General features: G+C 31.7%; 1 protein-coding gene across 3 annotated transcripts in view; it reads right to left on the minus strand.

Moving 5' to 3' along the window:
• Positions 1-18213, minus strand: part of LOC117168687 (D-2-hydroxyglutarate dehydrogenase, mitochondrial) — a 184699-nt gene that overhangs the window by 15512 nt on the left and 150974 nt on the right. For all 3 annotated transcript variants that reach the window (XM_033354365.1, XM_033354368.1, XM_033354369.1), the window contains 3 exons: positions 4224-4489; positions 2778-2975; positions 2499-2692 (listed from right to left, as the gene is read on the minus strand). In XM_033354365.1, the coding sequence (XP_033210256.1) occupies positions 2499-2692; positions 2778-2975; positions 4224-4479 (648 nt within the window). In that variant the 5' untranslated portion in view covers positions 4480-4489. The remainder of the gene's footprint in view (positions 1-2498; positions 2693-2777; positions 2976-4223; positions 4490-18213) is intronic.

Here is an 18213-nt window from a genome sequence, read left to right on the forward strand (position 1 = left end):
GACTTGACCTTCACGTCGTTCGCTGCAGCGCGTACGTAGCCGGCCAGGCACGTTTTTGGGCAGCGTCAAGATTACCGCTTGGATTTTAAAACATTCATAATTCGCTAAACGAGGCGCTTGAAGGTTAAAATTCATGATTTTTGCATTGCCTCAACAGAAAATTAATTACTTTTTTGTTTATTACAATATTCTCGTTTTTCTTTCTTAGATAGTTTTAGAAGACTTAAACACGTACTTTGTATTGGGGAAATCGGGAAATGATTAAAATTGGCTAAATTAGCGCGAGTTAAAGTGAAAAAAGATTGGAATGTTTCGTTTTCAAAAAATCCACTTTTTACCAATTATCTCAAGAACTACAAAACCTATAAATTTTTGCAACAGGAATAAAAGATGCGCCTTGAAATTCTCTGCAAGTATCAGTCGTTAAAATTGAAATTAGAAAGATTTTTAAAATTGACACTCAGGACAATACTTCTCAGGCTGAATCCGGCCGTGTCCCCTTTTGGTCGCCAACGGTTCAATTGTTATTTTAAATTAAAAACTGAGTTAAAAAGTATTATAAAATAATTTTATAAATCGAAAACTGTGCCTTTTACAAAGGTTTATAAAAATCAGAAAATATGTATTTGTCACTGAGGTTATTAAAGCGTTTTTCAACTTAAAAGTTCTTTATTTTTTATATGCTTTAGATAGTTTTTAAGCGGATTACATTTTTTAAGAAAAAAGTATTGAGCCCTTTGTAAAATAAGTGAAGTTCAATTATTTTTTTCATATTTTAAATTATTTTTTTTTAGGAAAGCAATTCCAAAGTCAAATCTTTGTTAAAAAAAGGTATGATAAAAGAATACGATAAATTGAAAACTGTGCGGTTTATGAAAATTTTCGTATAGCAGAACATTATATTTTGTTGATGTTATTAAAGAATTTTTGCACTTGCAATATTTCTTTATTATTTATTACCTTTGAGTCGTTTTTTAACGCTTTAAATATTTAAAAATAAAAAGTATTAAATGCCTCGTTAAATAAATGAAACTTACTTCGCTTTTTACATATTATAAATTATTGTTTAGGAAAAGTTATTTTGCATTAAGAAATGAGTAAAAAAGTATTATATACAATAAAAGAGTTAGATAAATTGAAAACTGCGCATTTTATGGAGAATTTTTTCTACTGTTAATTACTTTGAGATATTTTATAACATTTTTTAATATATTAAGAAAAAAAAAGTATTGAGCCTTTTTTGAAATAAGGAAAATTCAATTCTAAAATGTTTCTAAATAAAAAATGGTATATTAAAGTTGAGTTCAACAACTTTTAGTTTGAAGTTGGTTGAGGCTCACCATATGACTTGTTACGACCCTGCCTCGAGATTCTTACCCAAGATTTTGTCACCGAAATCCAAGTTCTTCGATAGCGAAGTCGGTAGAGCGCGCGGTTAGGACACACGAGTTTAGGTAGTTTAGGTGGTATATAGGGTTCAATTCTCGGCGAGTGCGATTTTTCAAAGCGTCTAGGCGCACGATTATATGTGTAAGCAATAGTTTGCGCGAATTACGTATTTTAATAATTAAAAAAATGAAGATTATATAACAAGAATTTCGAAAACCATTCTTTTTCGTTGAGAAATAGTGTTCAGTTGAGGCACTAGTTTATTGCTCAGTTGCTACATATTCTTAGATTAACAAAATATATTCTTGAAGTGTATCAGAAATGATTTCTTGGAAGTAAACTATGTTCTGCATTTGAATACATCTCTGCATCAAGTAAGAAAATAAAGTTTTAGAATAATAAAATGCGATATTCTATCTAGGAATACATTTTCTCAGATTAAGAAAATGTACGCTTGTTCCAAGCATACGGTAAGCAAGTACTTATTTATTTGGAACACACTCATATTCTATCGTCCCCATTCGTACCTGCGATTGACTTGAATCAAGTAATATTTACTTGATTCAAAAACAATTTTTTTTCAGTGCAGAACCAGTTAATATTTCATTATGTTCTTGGACATGCTGCAAAGAGGGTATTTTAAACTTTAATTTAGCGAAATCTTAATTTTTTACTAACTTCCTTGAAGTGTGCAAGATGTGGAAATTGAGAATCGAAAATTGGCCAAAACGGAAAATAGATCGGTCTTTCTCACAAACTATCTCACCCCTTGTTCTCTAAAATACTTCGTGTAGGGCTCAAACGACGCGAGATTTCAAGAGCTTTTTAAAGTTTAGAAAAAATCTTCTTAACTTAATCTATCGCTGAGACAACTACGAGAAATGATAGACCCCATTTCAAACGAATCATACGAGTCCAAAATTCTAATAAGAAATTAGTACATGAAAAAGTTTGCATCAGTTATTTAAAAAATTCCAGCTTGAAATTTTGATATTTTTTGTGCTGAAAATGGTTCTAAATGTTGTGATCGAAAGCTTTTAGCGTTTTTTTTTTTTTTTTTTTTTTTTTTTGAATAAGAAATAATGTTGGTGAATACTGAGTAGGCTTACAGCCTCAAGTCCTAGAACATTTCCATGTAGATTTCCGTATCTGAGAAGCCTCAAACCACCAGCGTTGGTAGAAACACAACCACCAATCAAACAACTACCCTTTGCGCCTAAATCCAGAGGCATAATTAAGCCCACTTTGTGCATGTGTTCTTCCAAACTTTGGAGAATACAGCCTGCTTGGCAAACCACTACACCTGCAGGCATTTAGAATTGGTTGTAATTCTGCTTTCCAGATTATACCTATGGATCGAGAAAAGATAAAACAATTCTCGTGCTAACCAGCCATTTCGTCAGTGTCGATGATGCTGTTCATCAGGCGCATAGAAAGAACTATCTCATCAAAAACTGGAACACTTCCACCTACAAGACCAGTGTTTCCACTTTGAGGACAAACAGCTAGTCGATTCTCATTACAATATTTTAAAATTGCTGAAACTTCCTCCGTTGATTTAGGCTTCAAGACAAGCCTACTTTTTCCTAAAGGAGAAAAAGAATTGTGGAGTTTCGCCAAGAATTCCTGAAAATTTCTATATTTTTCGGATTTTTTATTTGGAAGGATTTTGTTCGGAAGAAATGTTATACATTTTTGTGACAGATAATGGGTAATTATAGTTCAGTGCTTGCAAATCTGCAAATCAGTAAAAAACCAAAGTTAAACAGATTTGATCATAAATAGCTATTTGTACTTTGTCCGCGCAACCTAGTGCTTGCTATACTAGTACATTAAATGTATATAAAAATGTTATGTTACTTTATTGATAATTGTAACAATTTTACTTGTTACTTACCTAATAATATAAGTAGTAACAAGTAATATTATTATCATTAATATTAACTGTAATAACCATACATTCATAAGATAATAATAAAACAATAAACTAATTGAGGCACCATCAAAAAATTACGCAAGCCCCCCCCCCCCCCCCCCCCCCCCCCTCATGTAACATGCCCATTCTTACTAAGATTTTATAAACTTATAGCAAAGAAACAGTGTTAATGACAATAAGTATTTAGTTTTACAAACGTACAATTTCATCATTTCTTCAGGGTCTGAAATGTTGCATAGGCCGACACTTTATATTTTCTAAGCAAAATTTCCAGTTTTATGACCTCTCTCTAAATTTGAATTAATTAAAATTTTTACTAATTTCAATCAGTAGCTCAATTCTAGCTATGAAACAGTTATTTTTTACTAATGTATCAGTCACAATCATTACCTCATCTATAAAAATTACTAATTCAACTGTTTTTCAGAAAATTCGGTTTTTATTGACCACTCATTTTTTTAATTCAAATTTAACTATTCAACAATTTTAATTAAAAACTGATTTTTTTAGTTTAGAAATAAAACTATTTGGTTGATAATTTATGCAGGTTGTTTAAAATTCATCTGTTTTGGTAGGTTGAAAATAAGCATCTTTTTGGTTGAAAATTTAACTTTTTTGTAGAAAATTCATCTTTTTCATTAAAAAATCTATCGCTTTTGGCACGAAATGACTCTGTTCTGGTTGAGGATTCAACAATTTTGCTAGAAATTCATCTTTCTTGTTTACTGCTTACTACTAATTTAAAATAGTAAGATTATAGTGAAAAGTTTGAATAACCGAGTTTTTTCTACTGGTTACCAATTTTTCTATTTTTTACGATTCCTATTCGAGTTTCAAGTTATATTCATCAGTCTTTTAGAAAGGAAATCTTTACTTTTGGTGTACTCTATATACTCACCTCTGACCATTTTGACCCAGTCAACATTGTAGCCTTCACATTCGTCCGGATCAGTGACGACTCTATTCTGATCCAGAAGATTAGTAAAAAAATTGACATGACCATCAGTCAATGTAGCATAAGGTCCTCGCTCAACTTTATACCTGACCGATGTTAGTTCAGGCAATGCACTGGAAGCATTACGAGACACCACGTAGTATTTTTTCCTAATCAAATGACTGCATGTGCGAAATGTGAAGCCTCTGCTTTGTATCATCGTCTACAATCTGTAACAAGAAGAAGACGACGTAAATTAAACGGAAATATATCAATCAACAAGAAAAATTGAGTTTACTATACTCTGTTCAACGATAGAACGAAATTCCGAAAAGACGAAATTTCGTTCTCTGCACGCAACTTGTCAAAGAAAGGGAAATGTAGGCGTATGGCCCCCGCTGGCAAGGGTTTAGTGGTGGCCCTAACGAAGGTTATAAAAATTTTCAGAGAGCACTTGGGTCAGTCTATTTGAAAAAATTGTGTTTCCCTTTAACAGCGATCGGCTGTACACTGAAGAAAAAAATTTGTCGACACCTCCCTTAAGAAAAAAACTACGCGGCTGATTTCGTTCTCTCGTTGAACAGGGCATAGTTCCAGAGCTTATTAGCAAAATGTATAATGTACCGTGGAGTCGAATGCATAGACTCCATCAGATCTGTCATTAAAAATGTCTCTAACGGGGCCTTTCAAAACAAACGTTGCGCTATTTTTAACACTTTTTACACACTATAATAGAGGACTAAATTCTTTTAAATAAAATTTATATACTTAGGTACCATATTGAATTCACCATGAAATGCTTAAAATTGTAAGTCAAAATATATTCAATTTTCAACAAAACAGTTGAATTTATAACAACAACAATAATTAACATTCTAGAAAAAGAAATTCATTTTTCAACTAAAGAGTTTTGCTTTCAAGCAAACAAACTGTTTCAAGCAACAGTTGACTTTCAAGCCCAAAAAGATGAATTTTCAACCAAGAAAAGATGATTTTTCAACAAAACAGTTGAATTTTCGAAGAAAAAAGATGACTTTTTAACAAAATAGTTGAATTTTCAGGAAAGGAGAATATGTAATTTCTAATCAAAGAGTTTTTATTTCCAACGTTCACACGCAAATTTTCAAAATAATTGTCGAATTATCAACTATAATGATAAATCGTAGAAAGGAATTTAACACAAAAATTTAACTTTCATCCAAGTACTTGAATTTCCAATTAAAAAGATTAATTTGAAACAAAAAATATAATGGTCGATATTTCAACCAAGAAAAAATTTCAAACAAAAAATAGTCGAATTTAACCAAAAAGATGATTTCTCAACGAGAAATGCAATAGTTGATATTTCAAACAAAAAAGATTTTGATTTCAAATAAAAAACAATTTAATTTAAACAAAAACGACGAATTACTAATCTAATTTGAATTATCAACCAAAACAGATTAATATGGAACCAAACATTTGCATTTTTCACCAAAAAGATAACATTTCTACCAGAAGAGATGAATTTTAAAACCAAAAAGACGAATTTTCAACCAGGAAAGATTTTTCACCCAAAAAAGGAAAAATAATTTTAAACAAATTGTTAAATATTTAAACCAAACACTTGCAACCATGCAGTTTAATATTAAATAAAAAAGATTAATTTTATATACAATTTACAAAGTATAATTTACAATCAAAAAGATGAATTTTCAATCAAGAGAGAACGAATTTTCAACCAATGAAATGAATTCTAACAAATTAGTTCAACATTTAGCCAAGTATTTTAATTTTTAACCAAAAAGATCAATTCTCACTGGAAAAAGAAAATGATTTTCTACCAAAAAGAAGGAGTTTTTAACAATCTAGTTCAATCTTAAGCAATTGATAGAATTTGTAATAAAAAAAGTCATCTCTTTTTATTTCTAATAACCTAGTAAAATTTTCAATTCACAAGAATTAACACTCAACCAAAAATATTTGGATTTTATTATTGAGTACTAATAATAAATTTCTTAAACACAAGAAAAAAAATTATTTTGTTAAAAAAAGAGGACAAGATTGGAATAGGGAAAAGAATGTGAATTCTGCATTTTTATGCTTTACTTGTCAAATAAAATCGCTACCTTTCATTTTTCAAGCGTTTAAAAAAATGGTTATTCACATTCACATTTTCCATGTGTTGTGTCACATTCTGTGTCACCTCTTACTCCCCGTTGGCAGTGTGGCGTATTTTTTGAATGGTCTGAATTGTAGTGAAAAAGCTTAGGATAAAAAATGGTGTCGACTTAATTTGTATTTCGAAGCAGACATTGAATTCCTTTAAATTTAAAAATGGATTCTCCCAGTCCGAACTACAAGACCTTCGAGTGGTACGATTTTACGAGTTGCCGCCTACAAACTCCGGACCGGTTTCTGCTAAAAAGGAAAGCCGAGGTGGGAAAAGGCATCATCCCTTCACTGTTTCCTTTATGAGACCTATAATGTCCTGAATTCTGACCTGAAAAACGGTAAAAATGGAGAAACCGAGATGAGGGTAGGCCAGGACACTTTCTTCCAAGTTCCCTTTCATTTCAACTTTGACGCTTTAATCGCTAAATCTGCCAACGCTTTAAATTTAACAGTTAACATTTCCCAAAAACTATTTATACTATGCAGGTACCCAATTTCAAATGTTTAGAGCTCAGACTTAAGAACCTTTTATGGGGTAGACATTTTTTCCCAGCCTTTTTGCTTGCTTTTTTGCTACCTTCTGCCTTATATGTTCTGATTTTAATCTAATTGGCCAACTTGTGATCTAATGAAGATACAATTTACCTGATCCCCAAACTAAGAGAAAAGTCCTAAAATAAAGGAACATTCGGCACCTAGGTATGCGTGCACAGACTTCAAAGTCGCTGCCAATGACCTTGCCTCCCTTCTTTTCCCCTCTCACTCGTAATGCTTCAGGCTCAGGGGAAACGGGTCGGTGTATTGGCCTCAGGATTTGCTAGGCTCTCCCGTTCCGGTGGCAAACCGCGAATCATTCTTCGGTGGAGGAAAGTCAGAACGAACTGACGATACCCAATTTCTCGTAGCGTAAAGCGTAAACGACTTCTTTTTTCACTTCCTTTCCCTTTCACCGTCTTTTCTTTTTTACTGATGGCCCTTCTCCATTTTTTGCTTCTTCCTTTTATACTTCTTCCTTCTTACATTTTTATGCTAGTCTTCTTCCGGACACATACATTTCTTCTCTGTTTCTTTATTCTCCATTTTTCTTTTCACATTCCCTGCAGCTTTTTAAATCCTTTAACGACACAGGAAGATCCTTGACCGCATATGGAAAAATGAAAATAAAAAAGCAGCTGGCCATAAAACAGAAATTTATCTTCCTTTTATACTTTTATAGCACAAACCTGACCAAGCCCAATCGTAGCCCAAGTGTGTGCAGTGTGCACCACGTGCAAAACTCAAGTGCGCGCCACATGTTCCTCTTGAAAATTAAGGTGAAATGCTCACAGAGGAACATGCATTCTGCATTCTCAAGTTAAAAGCAGGGTTTACAAAAAAAATGCATAAAGTACACAGATTAACAATATTTCGAACAATATAACTCAAGAAATTTCAATATTTAAAAAATAATATGAACCAGTTTCGCGGCAACCTACCCGTGCAGAAATTTGCCCATATTTCCCTATTTGAAGTTGGGTTCTGATGGGGCCCCTATCAGAATATCTAGTCTAGAAAAAACTGGTTGGGCTCCTATCGGAATATCTAGTCTACAAAAAACTGATGGGTGCCCTGGGAGGTTATAGTGAAGAATTCCATGCTTCGTATAGGTAGGGCAAATCTATCTGTATCTAATGGGACCCGACCAGAGAACTCCTAAAATCTTATATTGTCTAAAATATAATTTTGAGGCTTTTGAAGGTTTCAGTATGCAAAAATATGCACTAATGAATATGTTCTTTGGAGTCAGGAAGATATTTTTCAGTTAAAGTTAAAGAACTTATGTCAAGTACATCTGGCCAGTGCTGTTTTTTAAAGAAATACATTCTGAATCCCATCTTTATGAAAGATTCTAAATGTTTAGAAAAAATTACATTTTAGGTTTAGGTTTAAATGCTCATACAAAATTAAATGTTCTGTCACTATAAAAAGTTATAAAGTAGTCTACAATGGGAAAACAAGAAATATTATACGAATAAAAATTTCAGTCGATTACATTAATTTATTTAAAAATGATTGTATAGATATTCATTTTAACAGTTTGTATATTTTACATTTATTAATGTCGCATAACAATAAATATTTAATTAGAAAAAGAAGGTTTACAATTTGGTGTTTTAGCTTTTATAAGCTCTAGAGTCTAGGTTATGAGGATGGCTTTTTCATCGAGTTTCAACTTGTCGGCTTAGCGCAGTGGTTAGACTCCCGATATGTAGGTTCGATACCCCGTAGCGTTAGAAATTTTATTTGTAATATAATGTTTAGGAATGATATATATGTATTCACTATAAACAGGACCATTAATATATAAAGAGAAAATACTCACAATTAATTAATATTTATTTTTAAAATACTTTTTTGTCATATCGTTAGAGTATAGCAGTAGTGGGTGTTAAAATTACCCAAAATGTTTGAATGAAATTTCAATTTTTGAAAATATAAATGCTATTCGGATCGCATACAGTCATATGATGTTGAGCGGATAAAAGTACTGACTGCCAGTACCCTGTAGGAGTCCCGCAGGTACTTTTCTCTTTAATTGAATTGTAAGCGGGCTGACCTTACTAGAACTCTACTAGAAAATCTAGTATGACCCTCGTGGCCTGAGCGTTACGTTTCAGATGGGGCCCGGCTAGTTTCCCTGATTAGAGCCCGACTAGAGCTAGGAAAAACTATTCAGGGCCCCACTCGAGCCCTTTCGAAATTTCTGCACGGGTAGTTTATTCAGGTAGTTTTCTGCCAAGTAAAAATAACTTTTTATGACTTGGCAAGACTTAAAGTAATACCCGAATTGTTGTTGATACAACAAAAGATTTGATTGATCCAACCACATTTTTCGGTAGAGCCAACCAAATACACCATCTACTATTTGGTTAAAACAATCATCAAATTTTGGTAGAGTCTACCAAATATTTTGTTGTCCATAGAATATAACTATTTTCTACTATACGGCTGAAATAATACAAATTATGTTGAATTAGCTCAATCGTTTTTTACGTACAGGTTCTAACACCTAACTTCTGCACACGTTTAAAAAAAACTCTATGTGAAGAGATATGTTGTTTTTAGAGAAAATTAGGCAAGACATATTTTTTCGATTACAGAAAAAATGTCTCTACACTGTTAGGAGTATTTGAATTTTGATGTCTATTATTTAAAAAAAAATTGTAATAGGATGTCTATATAGTTCTCTGATTGAATTATTTAAATTTTATTTCCGGATTCTGATGATTTACACTGACCTCTTTTTAAGTATGTTAACAAATTAAAACAAGGTTTCATATTTGGAAAATCACGTCGATTTGTTTGAAAAAGTAATAAGTCGATTTTAACAAATACAACAAAATGCAAATTTATATTATTTGAACAGTTTTCTTTATATGTACTGTGAGTTTGTGGTCTGAGCAAATTATGTGGCGAAGGTATTTTTTTCATAAAATCGAATTTTCGAATTTTCCTCAAAAACAAAAATAGGTAAGAAATGTTGAAATAAAAGTTTTCATTTCTTATACGGTTTACGAGAAAAATTTGAATAATGTATTTTTAGAAAAAGATTCATCCGGCTTCAAAAATTGTTTTATTTGATATCAGTCCACATAAAATGAACAGAATGCGTTTGTTATATTAGCAGAACATTTTTTTTAAATATTGGAAAAAATAAAAAAGATAAGGTTTTCCGTTGAATCTTTTACTATTTCTGCATATATAATGAAGGCATTCTATCAATTTTAATATGGGCTAAACCAGTTTTGAGGCCCGGAAAATTTTCTGTTCCTGATGATGTAATTTTTGAATTTTTCTCGTAAGAGTTGCAATATATAAAAAAATGGAAAGAGGCTTGGAAAGGATTATTATTTTGAAACGTTTGAACTTGTATTTAAACATTTGTTGTAATTTTCTTTGTTCCCTGAAAAATGCAAAAATTCTGTTTTAGTAAAAAAAAATGCTCCTGACCACAAAAGTGGCTCAGCATACATAAAAATCACTAGATATATATTCTTTAAAGAAGGGCAAATTCAAGAAAAAATTGGCAAAAATATAAGTGCGACTTTATATTTATAAGTGACTTTTTATATTTTCAAACAAATCGTCGACATTTTGTTAAGTTTAAACTTTTTTTCAATTTTCCGACAAGTTTCAAAAAGAAAGGTTAAACATCATTAGAATTAAAAAATAAAATTATATTATATATGAATGAGACCAAAAATTACAGAAGTTTAAAGAATAAATGGATTCGATATCTTGATTCAAAGTAACACCAGTAGGTGTTGTTTCAAATACTATTCACCGGATAAAATAATTATTACGACAGGTACAGATTGACGACTAACCCTTTTCCATGTGAACTTCATATGTAAATAAAATAATTACTTTATTTTCTCTATAGTGTACTTTATTAGTTTAAACTATAAAACGAAGTAAGAATTTGAAAAAAATTTAAATGCAATATGAAATTGGTAAAATATATAAATTTTGAAAAAACTACAGACTATTGAAATACTTTCTTAGCAACCTTGTTAAAAAAAGATTGTTTTTTGGCATGGGAGATTGACGTACAATAAGCCGAACCTTTTGCAGATTCTCCCTTTCCCTGTCTTTCCAACCCTTATGTTCACGCACAAGGGTAACTGTCTGATCCAGCCGACTGCAGTGATAGGATAGAATAGAGGGGTGAACGAAAAGGGAGCTCGAATTATTATAGATTTATGGAGTTAATATAGTGCCCATACCCTACATATTCCCTGCAGACGTTAATTATACACAAACTTCTCCTAAATATATACGTTTTTACACTAAATGTGCATACAAATGCAGTGAATGCACTCTATAACGATTTAAATATTTCAAAAATCTCCAGCAAAAATAGGAGTAAAGAATATCGTATTTAAAAAGGGATAAAAATGAATTGTAAGGGTGCAAAGTACCCTTCCTTATAACAGGTCCTAATTATCCAAATCCTCTAAAATGAGTCTTCTTTTTTATTGAAGATAATATTGATCCTCATAACTTGAACGCTTCTCTATTTTTATAAAATATCAAAACAATCCAAATTTTACAATTTAGAGTAAATTGGTAAATTTTCTAAACAAATATTTGGAGTTTCTATTGACCACAAGAATTACTTAAACTCTCTAATTATTAATTGTTAACCATTTAGTTGTACCTTCAACTAAAAAGAATGACATTTTTACCAGAAAAGACTATGATTTTGAACAAAAAAAGTTAATTTTCAACCATGAAAGCTAAATTTTCAACTAAAGAGTAAAATTTTCAACTAAAAAAGATTAATTTTCTACTAAAAGAGAGTTTTGAGGCTTAAAAGTCGAATATGTTTTCAAAAATATTTGATTTTTGATCCTGAAAAGATGAATTTTCAACAACAAAAAAAGCAGTTTTTAACCAAGACAGCTGAATTTTCAACCAAACAAGATAAATTTTTAGCAAAAAAGTTGAATTTTTAACTAAAAAATCAATTTTTTTAGAATTTTTTACTTTTAATCCTGAAAAGATAAATTGAATTTTCAATAAAATAATTAAATTTTTAACCAAATAATAAAATTTGTAACTAAAGAAGGTGAATTCTAACGCAAAAATATAATATAGTGAACTTTCCAAAAAAATGGAATTATCTTTCATCCAAAAATAGTTGGATTTTCTTAGTGGATTCTATTAATTCAGTTCAAAATAAAAAAAAACACAAAAAAAGGGAAAGTTTCTTAAAAATAGGAAAAAAGAGGAATTCTATAAAGAATGATAAAAGAGGGAAATAGAGAAATGAGTGTTAAGCCTGATATTGAATAGCATTTCAATACAATAGATTACCATAAATTTTATAGACAGATTAAATATATGTTTTAAAGATAAAATCTAATTTTAGATGTATATAAATGACTAAAGTGGACTTAAGTTTTAATAAGTGACTAAAGTGATTAGTTCTTCAAAAAGTGACAACAAAGTGAATAAAATGTCTTATTTTCAATTCTCTAACTACACGGAGAAACTTTCAGTCATAAAATTTGATGATATAATATTTATTTTTACATTACGACAATAGCAAGCCAGGATATAGAGTCACTATTGCAAGAATTACTATTGTGAATATTAAACTCTGAAGTTATTATGTCTATTGAAATATAAAATAAATGATTAAATAATTGTACTTATACCCAAAGAAACTTACTGTGATTCCTAAGACAGACTGTGACGTTTACAAAACACAATAGTAAAAACATTCTTTGTATGTTCATTCTACGCATTTCTAATTTTTCCCACAGTAAATAGGAAAAACTTCTATGGTCGAAAGAGCAAAATAAAAATAAATTCGCATTCACTTTAGGCACTATACATTTTATACATTAAACATAAAATTAGATATTTATACTTTATTCTAAGCTGAAAGAGAAAAAACTTTGTTAGAAGATATCAGTCCCGGCGGGAATTGAACACGGGCCTCCGGGGCAACAGAACGGAGATATTTCCTTATGATAAAACAAACTATAAGGCTTAGGAATTTTATCATCCTCATGAAATTCGGCGCGTGTAATGACGTCATTTGGTACTAAATCGCGAAGCACTACATTCAATTGTTTTTTCTTTCATTGCAGCTTCCCATTGAAAATGGTAATTTTTCTTACCTGTTTTGCAACTTATGTTATTTTAAATGCTAGTTATTGCAACTACGGCTTTATTATTTAATTTGTGAATATCACTTTTTTCAACTTCAATCTGCTAAAAAAATATGTATTTTTCTAACTATAAATGGCAATTATTAGGTTTATAGCATATTTATAAATGAAATGGAAAATGTATTTCTTCCTATGGCTGCGGCAATAATACTATTTTCTCGGCTATATCCTAGATTTCCATCGAACTTTTGTAAATATCAATATTATAATGCCAAATTTTACGACCAAGAGTTTCTTCGTGTATAAAATATCAAAAACCTTTTTTAGGTTTCGTCATTTTGGCTTGTTTAAGGCCAAATGATACCGCAGCAGGCAATAACCATTATTATACTTACTCGATGAGGACATGATTAAAAATTTGGATGGATAATAGAAATACTATAAAAAAAATTATACTTCTTTCTTTCTATGAAAAGGAAAATATTTGTGTTACTAATCAACTGTTCCACTGATTTCTCTGATCAATATTTATTACTATTCATATACTTATGTCGCTACCTCTGCCATGATTTGGAAGAACAACGTTAACTGCAAATCGGATAAGTCACCTGAAAGTTGTTAACGTTAGGCGGCTCAAGGGACTTTTCCGAATTGAAGTTAACAGCGTTCGTCCAAATCACGACAGACCTGACCTCTGACTGTTCAATTTCATTTATGGCTCTGACAAATGCTCAATTACTTAGTCTGTACCTGCCTCTGTTATCAGATTCTCAGTCTCTTCAAACGAAGCCAATGTATACCCTTGACTCAGAAAAATTATTTCTTGGTTGCATAATTCTCATTTTTCCCAACTTTTTACTTCAAAGAATAAGTAAGTATAAGAAGATATATCCATTTTAGCCAGGAGATTTTTAACAAGAACTTTTTGCTGTGATGCCTTCGGGCAAAAAACTTGGCTCATTTTAGTGAACGTTCTAGTTTATTTAATACCAGAAGAATTTTTTTACCCAACAAATAATAAGTTATCTGCTTATGTGCTTTCATCAAAGTAGGGAAATTTTTTAAATCTACAATAAATCATACAAAACTCAATGACATAAAATGTATTCCCGCTTCTCGAGACAAGTTGCTTCATGTATTTTAAACACTCTTATCTTTATCACGTTTAGATAAAATTTGAGAAACAAGATCTGAAATCAAGATTCAATTGTACGAAATGTACACAGGTGATAGTCCAAAATTTCAGAAAACCCTTATAAACATAAGGACTTTTAACGTTGATTCTTAAAAAGAAATGTTATCAACAAAATGTCAAAATGATAAGGGTCGAACTTAGATAAAAAAACGGCCGGGGAAAAACATTTCAAACAAATGGTTGAGAATCAGGAAGAGACCCTATCCTGCAATTTTACGACTCAAATTGCTTAAAATAGTACCAATCCCCCAAAATTTTCCCCGAAATGCAAACTTACCAATCCCAGCCCAAACATGATCCATTTGCATTTAAAATGTATTACTGCTTATTGTAGCTAGTTGTCACAGAAAAGATGATTTTTAATCATGAACCCGTGCAGAAATCTCTCGACTTTGAACGTAATACCGATCTTCCCCCGAACAGGTTTCCCGATCTGACACTGATCAGTGGATTTATGTGGCCCATATTTGAGCCCGACCGATTTCTTACTGAAACCCCATCTCCATGCGCTGTCAGAACTAGTGCTTTTCGTTGTTTTCTGATAATGCAGGAAAATTCCAATACTACTCGTTTTTTAATAATCTGTCAATGATTGAAAATGCCTGAGGTGAGCAGGCCACGTGTCCGGAAGCACCGAGCACTAGCCAAGAAAATTCATTTTCTAACAAAAAGGAGAAATTTTCAACAAATTATATCAAGAAAAATGTTAAATTTTCGTAGTTTTCGAGTCGTACGTTTTTCGTAATTTGTCATAGAACAATATAATTTTGTATAGATTTTTGTAATTTCGAATTTGACAAAAAATTGAATTTGTTTACCGAAAAATGTTAATAAATAATAAATTATAGGTAATTTTTCCCATCATTTTCATTCTTCAAGTGACAACTGAAATTTTTTGGAAACATTCGAAAATGTCAAGTTGCGCAGGGAATCTTATTTATACGCCAAAAATTTAAGCTATCATTTATGAGGATCGTATATATATATTTTTAATTTGTTAAGAAGTTTTATACACAAAAAATTTGTTGCAAGAAGAAAACATTTTTTTCTAAAGTCTGTCCTTTACGTGCCTCGAGCGAGGGGCTATTCAGTCCCAAGAATCATGTAACCCCACCTCTTGAAATCGATTTCGAATCACATGAAATTATATGAAATCATGAAATCATTGAAATCATTTTTTAGAAAGCCCGAAGTAAAATCATCCAACGTAGTGTACGAAATCAACTCCGTAATCAATGAAGACAAATGAAATCATATGAAATCAATGAAATCAGTTGCGTAACGATTCGGAATCGATTTTATTTGATTTCAGAATCACTTGAAATCATTGAAATGTTTTGAAATCATTGCATTCTTGACCTATCAAAAATTAAATTCAGTTCCCCATTCAGCACTCGAATCAGTGCATGAAATCATTTGAAATCAATTTGAAATCTGAAATCACTGGTACCCACTAGCACAGAGTGAATAGCCCCTCGCGATCGAGTTTCCCGCGATCTGATCCCAATCGGGATTCGCGATCTGGATGCGGCCTGGCCGTTATCGGGGCCAGACCGACATTTCTGCACGGGAAAATTTGTCATCCATTATTATTACTTAAAACATTATACACAAATACACAGGAAGTACATTTTTAGACAAATATAGATAGTTTTTCATCCGTATAAAACAAAAAAGGTGGAATACAATAGTATTGCATGACAAAAATACATCACCAAAAACCACAGTCAATATAATTTAAAGAAAATTGAAAGAAAAAACGATTTTTTTCTGTTCATAAATGCACTCATAGTCCATTTGTACATATAACATATATTTAAAAAAATCACATGAAAAACGAATGCATCAGTAAACATCACAGTCGATTTAATTTAAAGACAACTGAATGGGACAACGATTTTGTTGTGTATAAATGCGCTCACAGTGCATTTTTTATATAATTAGTTTATAAACTTAAAAAAAAAAATTTTGACAAAAATCTTCATACCCGCGTATGACCTTTTCGATAAAATCAACAATCTACTAATTTTTTTCTAACAATCAACGATTATGAGTCAACCATTTTTATTCATACCCTTCATTACACAAAATATGAATGATGCAGAGCACGAAATAAACTTTGATTAGAAAAATTGTGTTAAGTATACATGCTATTCGCTTTTTGCATTAACATAACATTTTAAATAAATAACCACTTAAAAATGCCCTATCTTTATGGACAGAGTTTCATGGCATTTTACATCAAATGGTACATTTTACGACATATTAAGTGTTTTCATAACACCGTCATCGCAAGTGCGATTTTAGGTACTGCGAACGATGCCTATCCTTTCAGCATGCCGTAAAATTTTTTACTTAGGGTACACAGGGTGTTTAATTAGGGAACTTAGGGAACGTTCAAAAAATACGTAACGCTTTTTTCTGAAAATGCCCTGGATTACGCAGATTACGCTTTTTTCTGAAAATGCCCCGGATTACGCAAATTAACGGACACCGTTATATAAGGTATATTTTTATATTAGGACTCTATGCAACCTATTTGTACTTATGACTGACTGGAGAGATAAAAAATAGATGTGACACTCAGCCTCTAAGTATCACTTTGCCTCATGTAAATTGCAGTACTTGTCTCGTTTCAACTACGCCTTGACCCCGACTCGTACTGTTACAATAATAAAATTTTTTTTTAATGTTCCTCTTTCTTTCTTCAAACCTTATAGATTTTTCGCAACTCTTCAAAAGCAACTTTTTGCAGCCAACTAAATTCTTGGTACATCAATACTTAATAAGTTCTTAAACAATTTTTTTTTTAAATTAAAAAACGACTCGAAAACAAAGTCTTGGCCTAGCCCCACTCTCCCCCACAATTAACTATATAATAATGATGGAAATTATCTATACGTTTATTTTTCAGCTGTTGCTAAGGTGCCTTAATTTTTATAATATTAACATAAACATTTTTCTCTCATTCTTTTGAAAAATTGGAATACCTCCTGAAAAATTAACATTTTTCAATGTTCTTTAGCTCATTTCAAAGTTAAGTCTCCATAGTATATCCTACAGAATTGTTAACACATTTTTAGATTTTTACATTCTCATCCTGTTGAGAAGGTATTGATTTAATTCAAAATTTGACTTAGGCTACAAAATAATCAGATTGGATTGAGCTTTGGCACCCTTTTTTAAGCCCTGGAAGAAAAGTACTAGTTCGTTTTTGGTGGGACTGACGTTAGAACTACAATCTCCACCATATGACGATTTGATACTTAACTGTGACATGATTTCGGCTCAGAAAATAAACTTATTGCATAAATGTGTTAGTTGGGCGTATAATCTAAACAATGAATAATACAAACTACAAAATAGCCTCGGAAAGGACTGGAACTTTTAATGACAAAAGGCATGCACACGGAAAATCTAAAGGTCATGTTTCAGGCGACGAATGGAGACTGGGTGTTTGGAATGCTAGGGGAGTAAGTGATCTAAAGGTAAAAGAACTGCGTGAAACTATGGACGTGAAGAAACTAGATAGTTTATGTGTGCCCGAAACGAAGAAAAAGGGATGCGAAACTAAAGACATAAAAAACGGCGCGTTGAAAGGCGGATTTGAAATATGGTCAGGAGTGGACTGTGAATCACATGGTAAACAAGGAGTAGGTCTCATTTTGAATGAAAGAGCAAAGCAGCATCTCGGAGACCATGGCTTCGTGTCTCCCAGACTGCTGTGGGCTAGAATGAAGGTAGGAATCAGAAGACTATTTATTATAGCATGCTACGCGCCGGTTGATAGTGATCCTAGAGAAGTAAAAGACGCCTTCTGGGACACTTTAAATGACATGAACGGTTGGGTGGGCATCCAAAATCAGGATACAGAAAGAGTATTAGGTAATTTTGGGGATCGAAGAACAAACTATAACGGAGATAAACTAGTTGGTCTATGCTT

This window comes from Belonocnema kinseyi, chromosome 3, assembly GCF_010883055.1.
Source record: "Belonocnema kinseyi isolate 2016_QV_RU_SX_M_011 chromosome 3, B_treatae_v1, whole genome shotgun sequence".
Classification (NCBI taxonomy): domain Eukaryota; kingdom Metazoa; phylum Arthropoda; class Insecta; order Hymenoptera; family Cynipidae; genus Belonocnema; species Belonocnema kinseyi.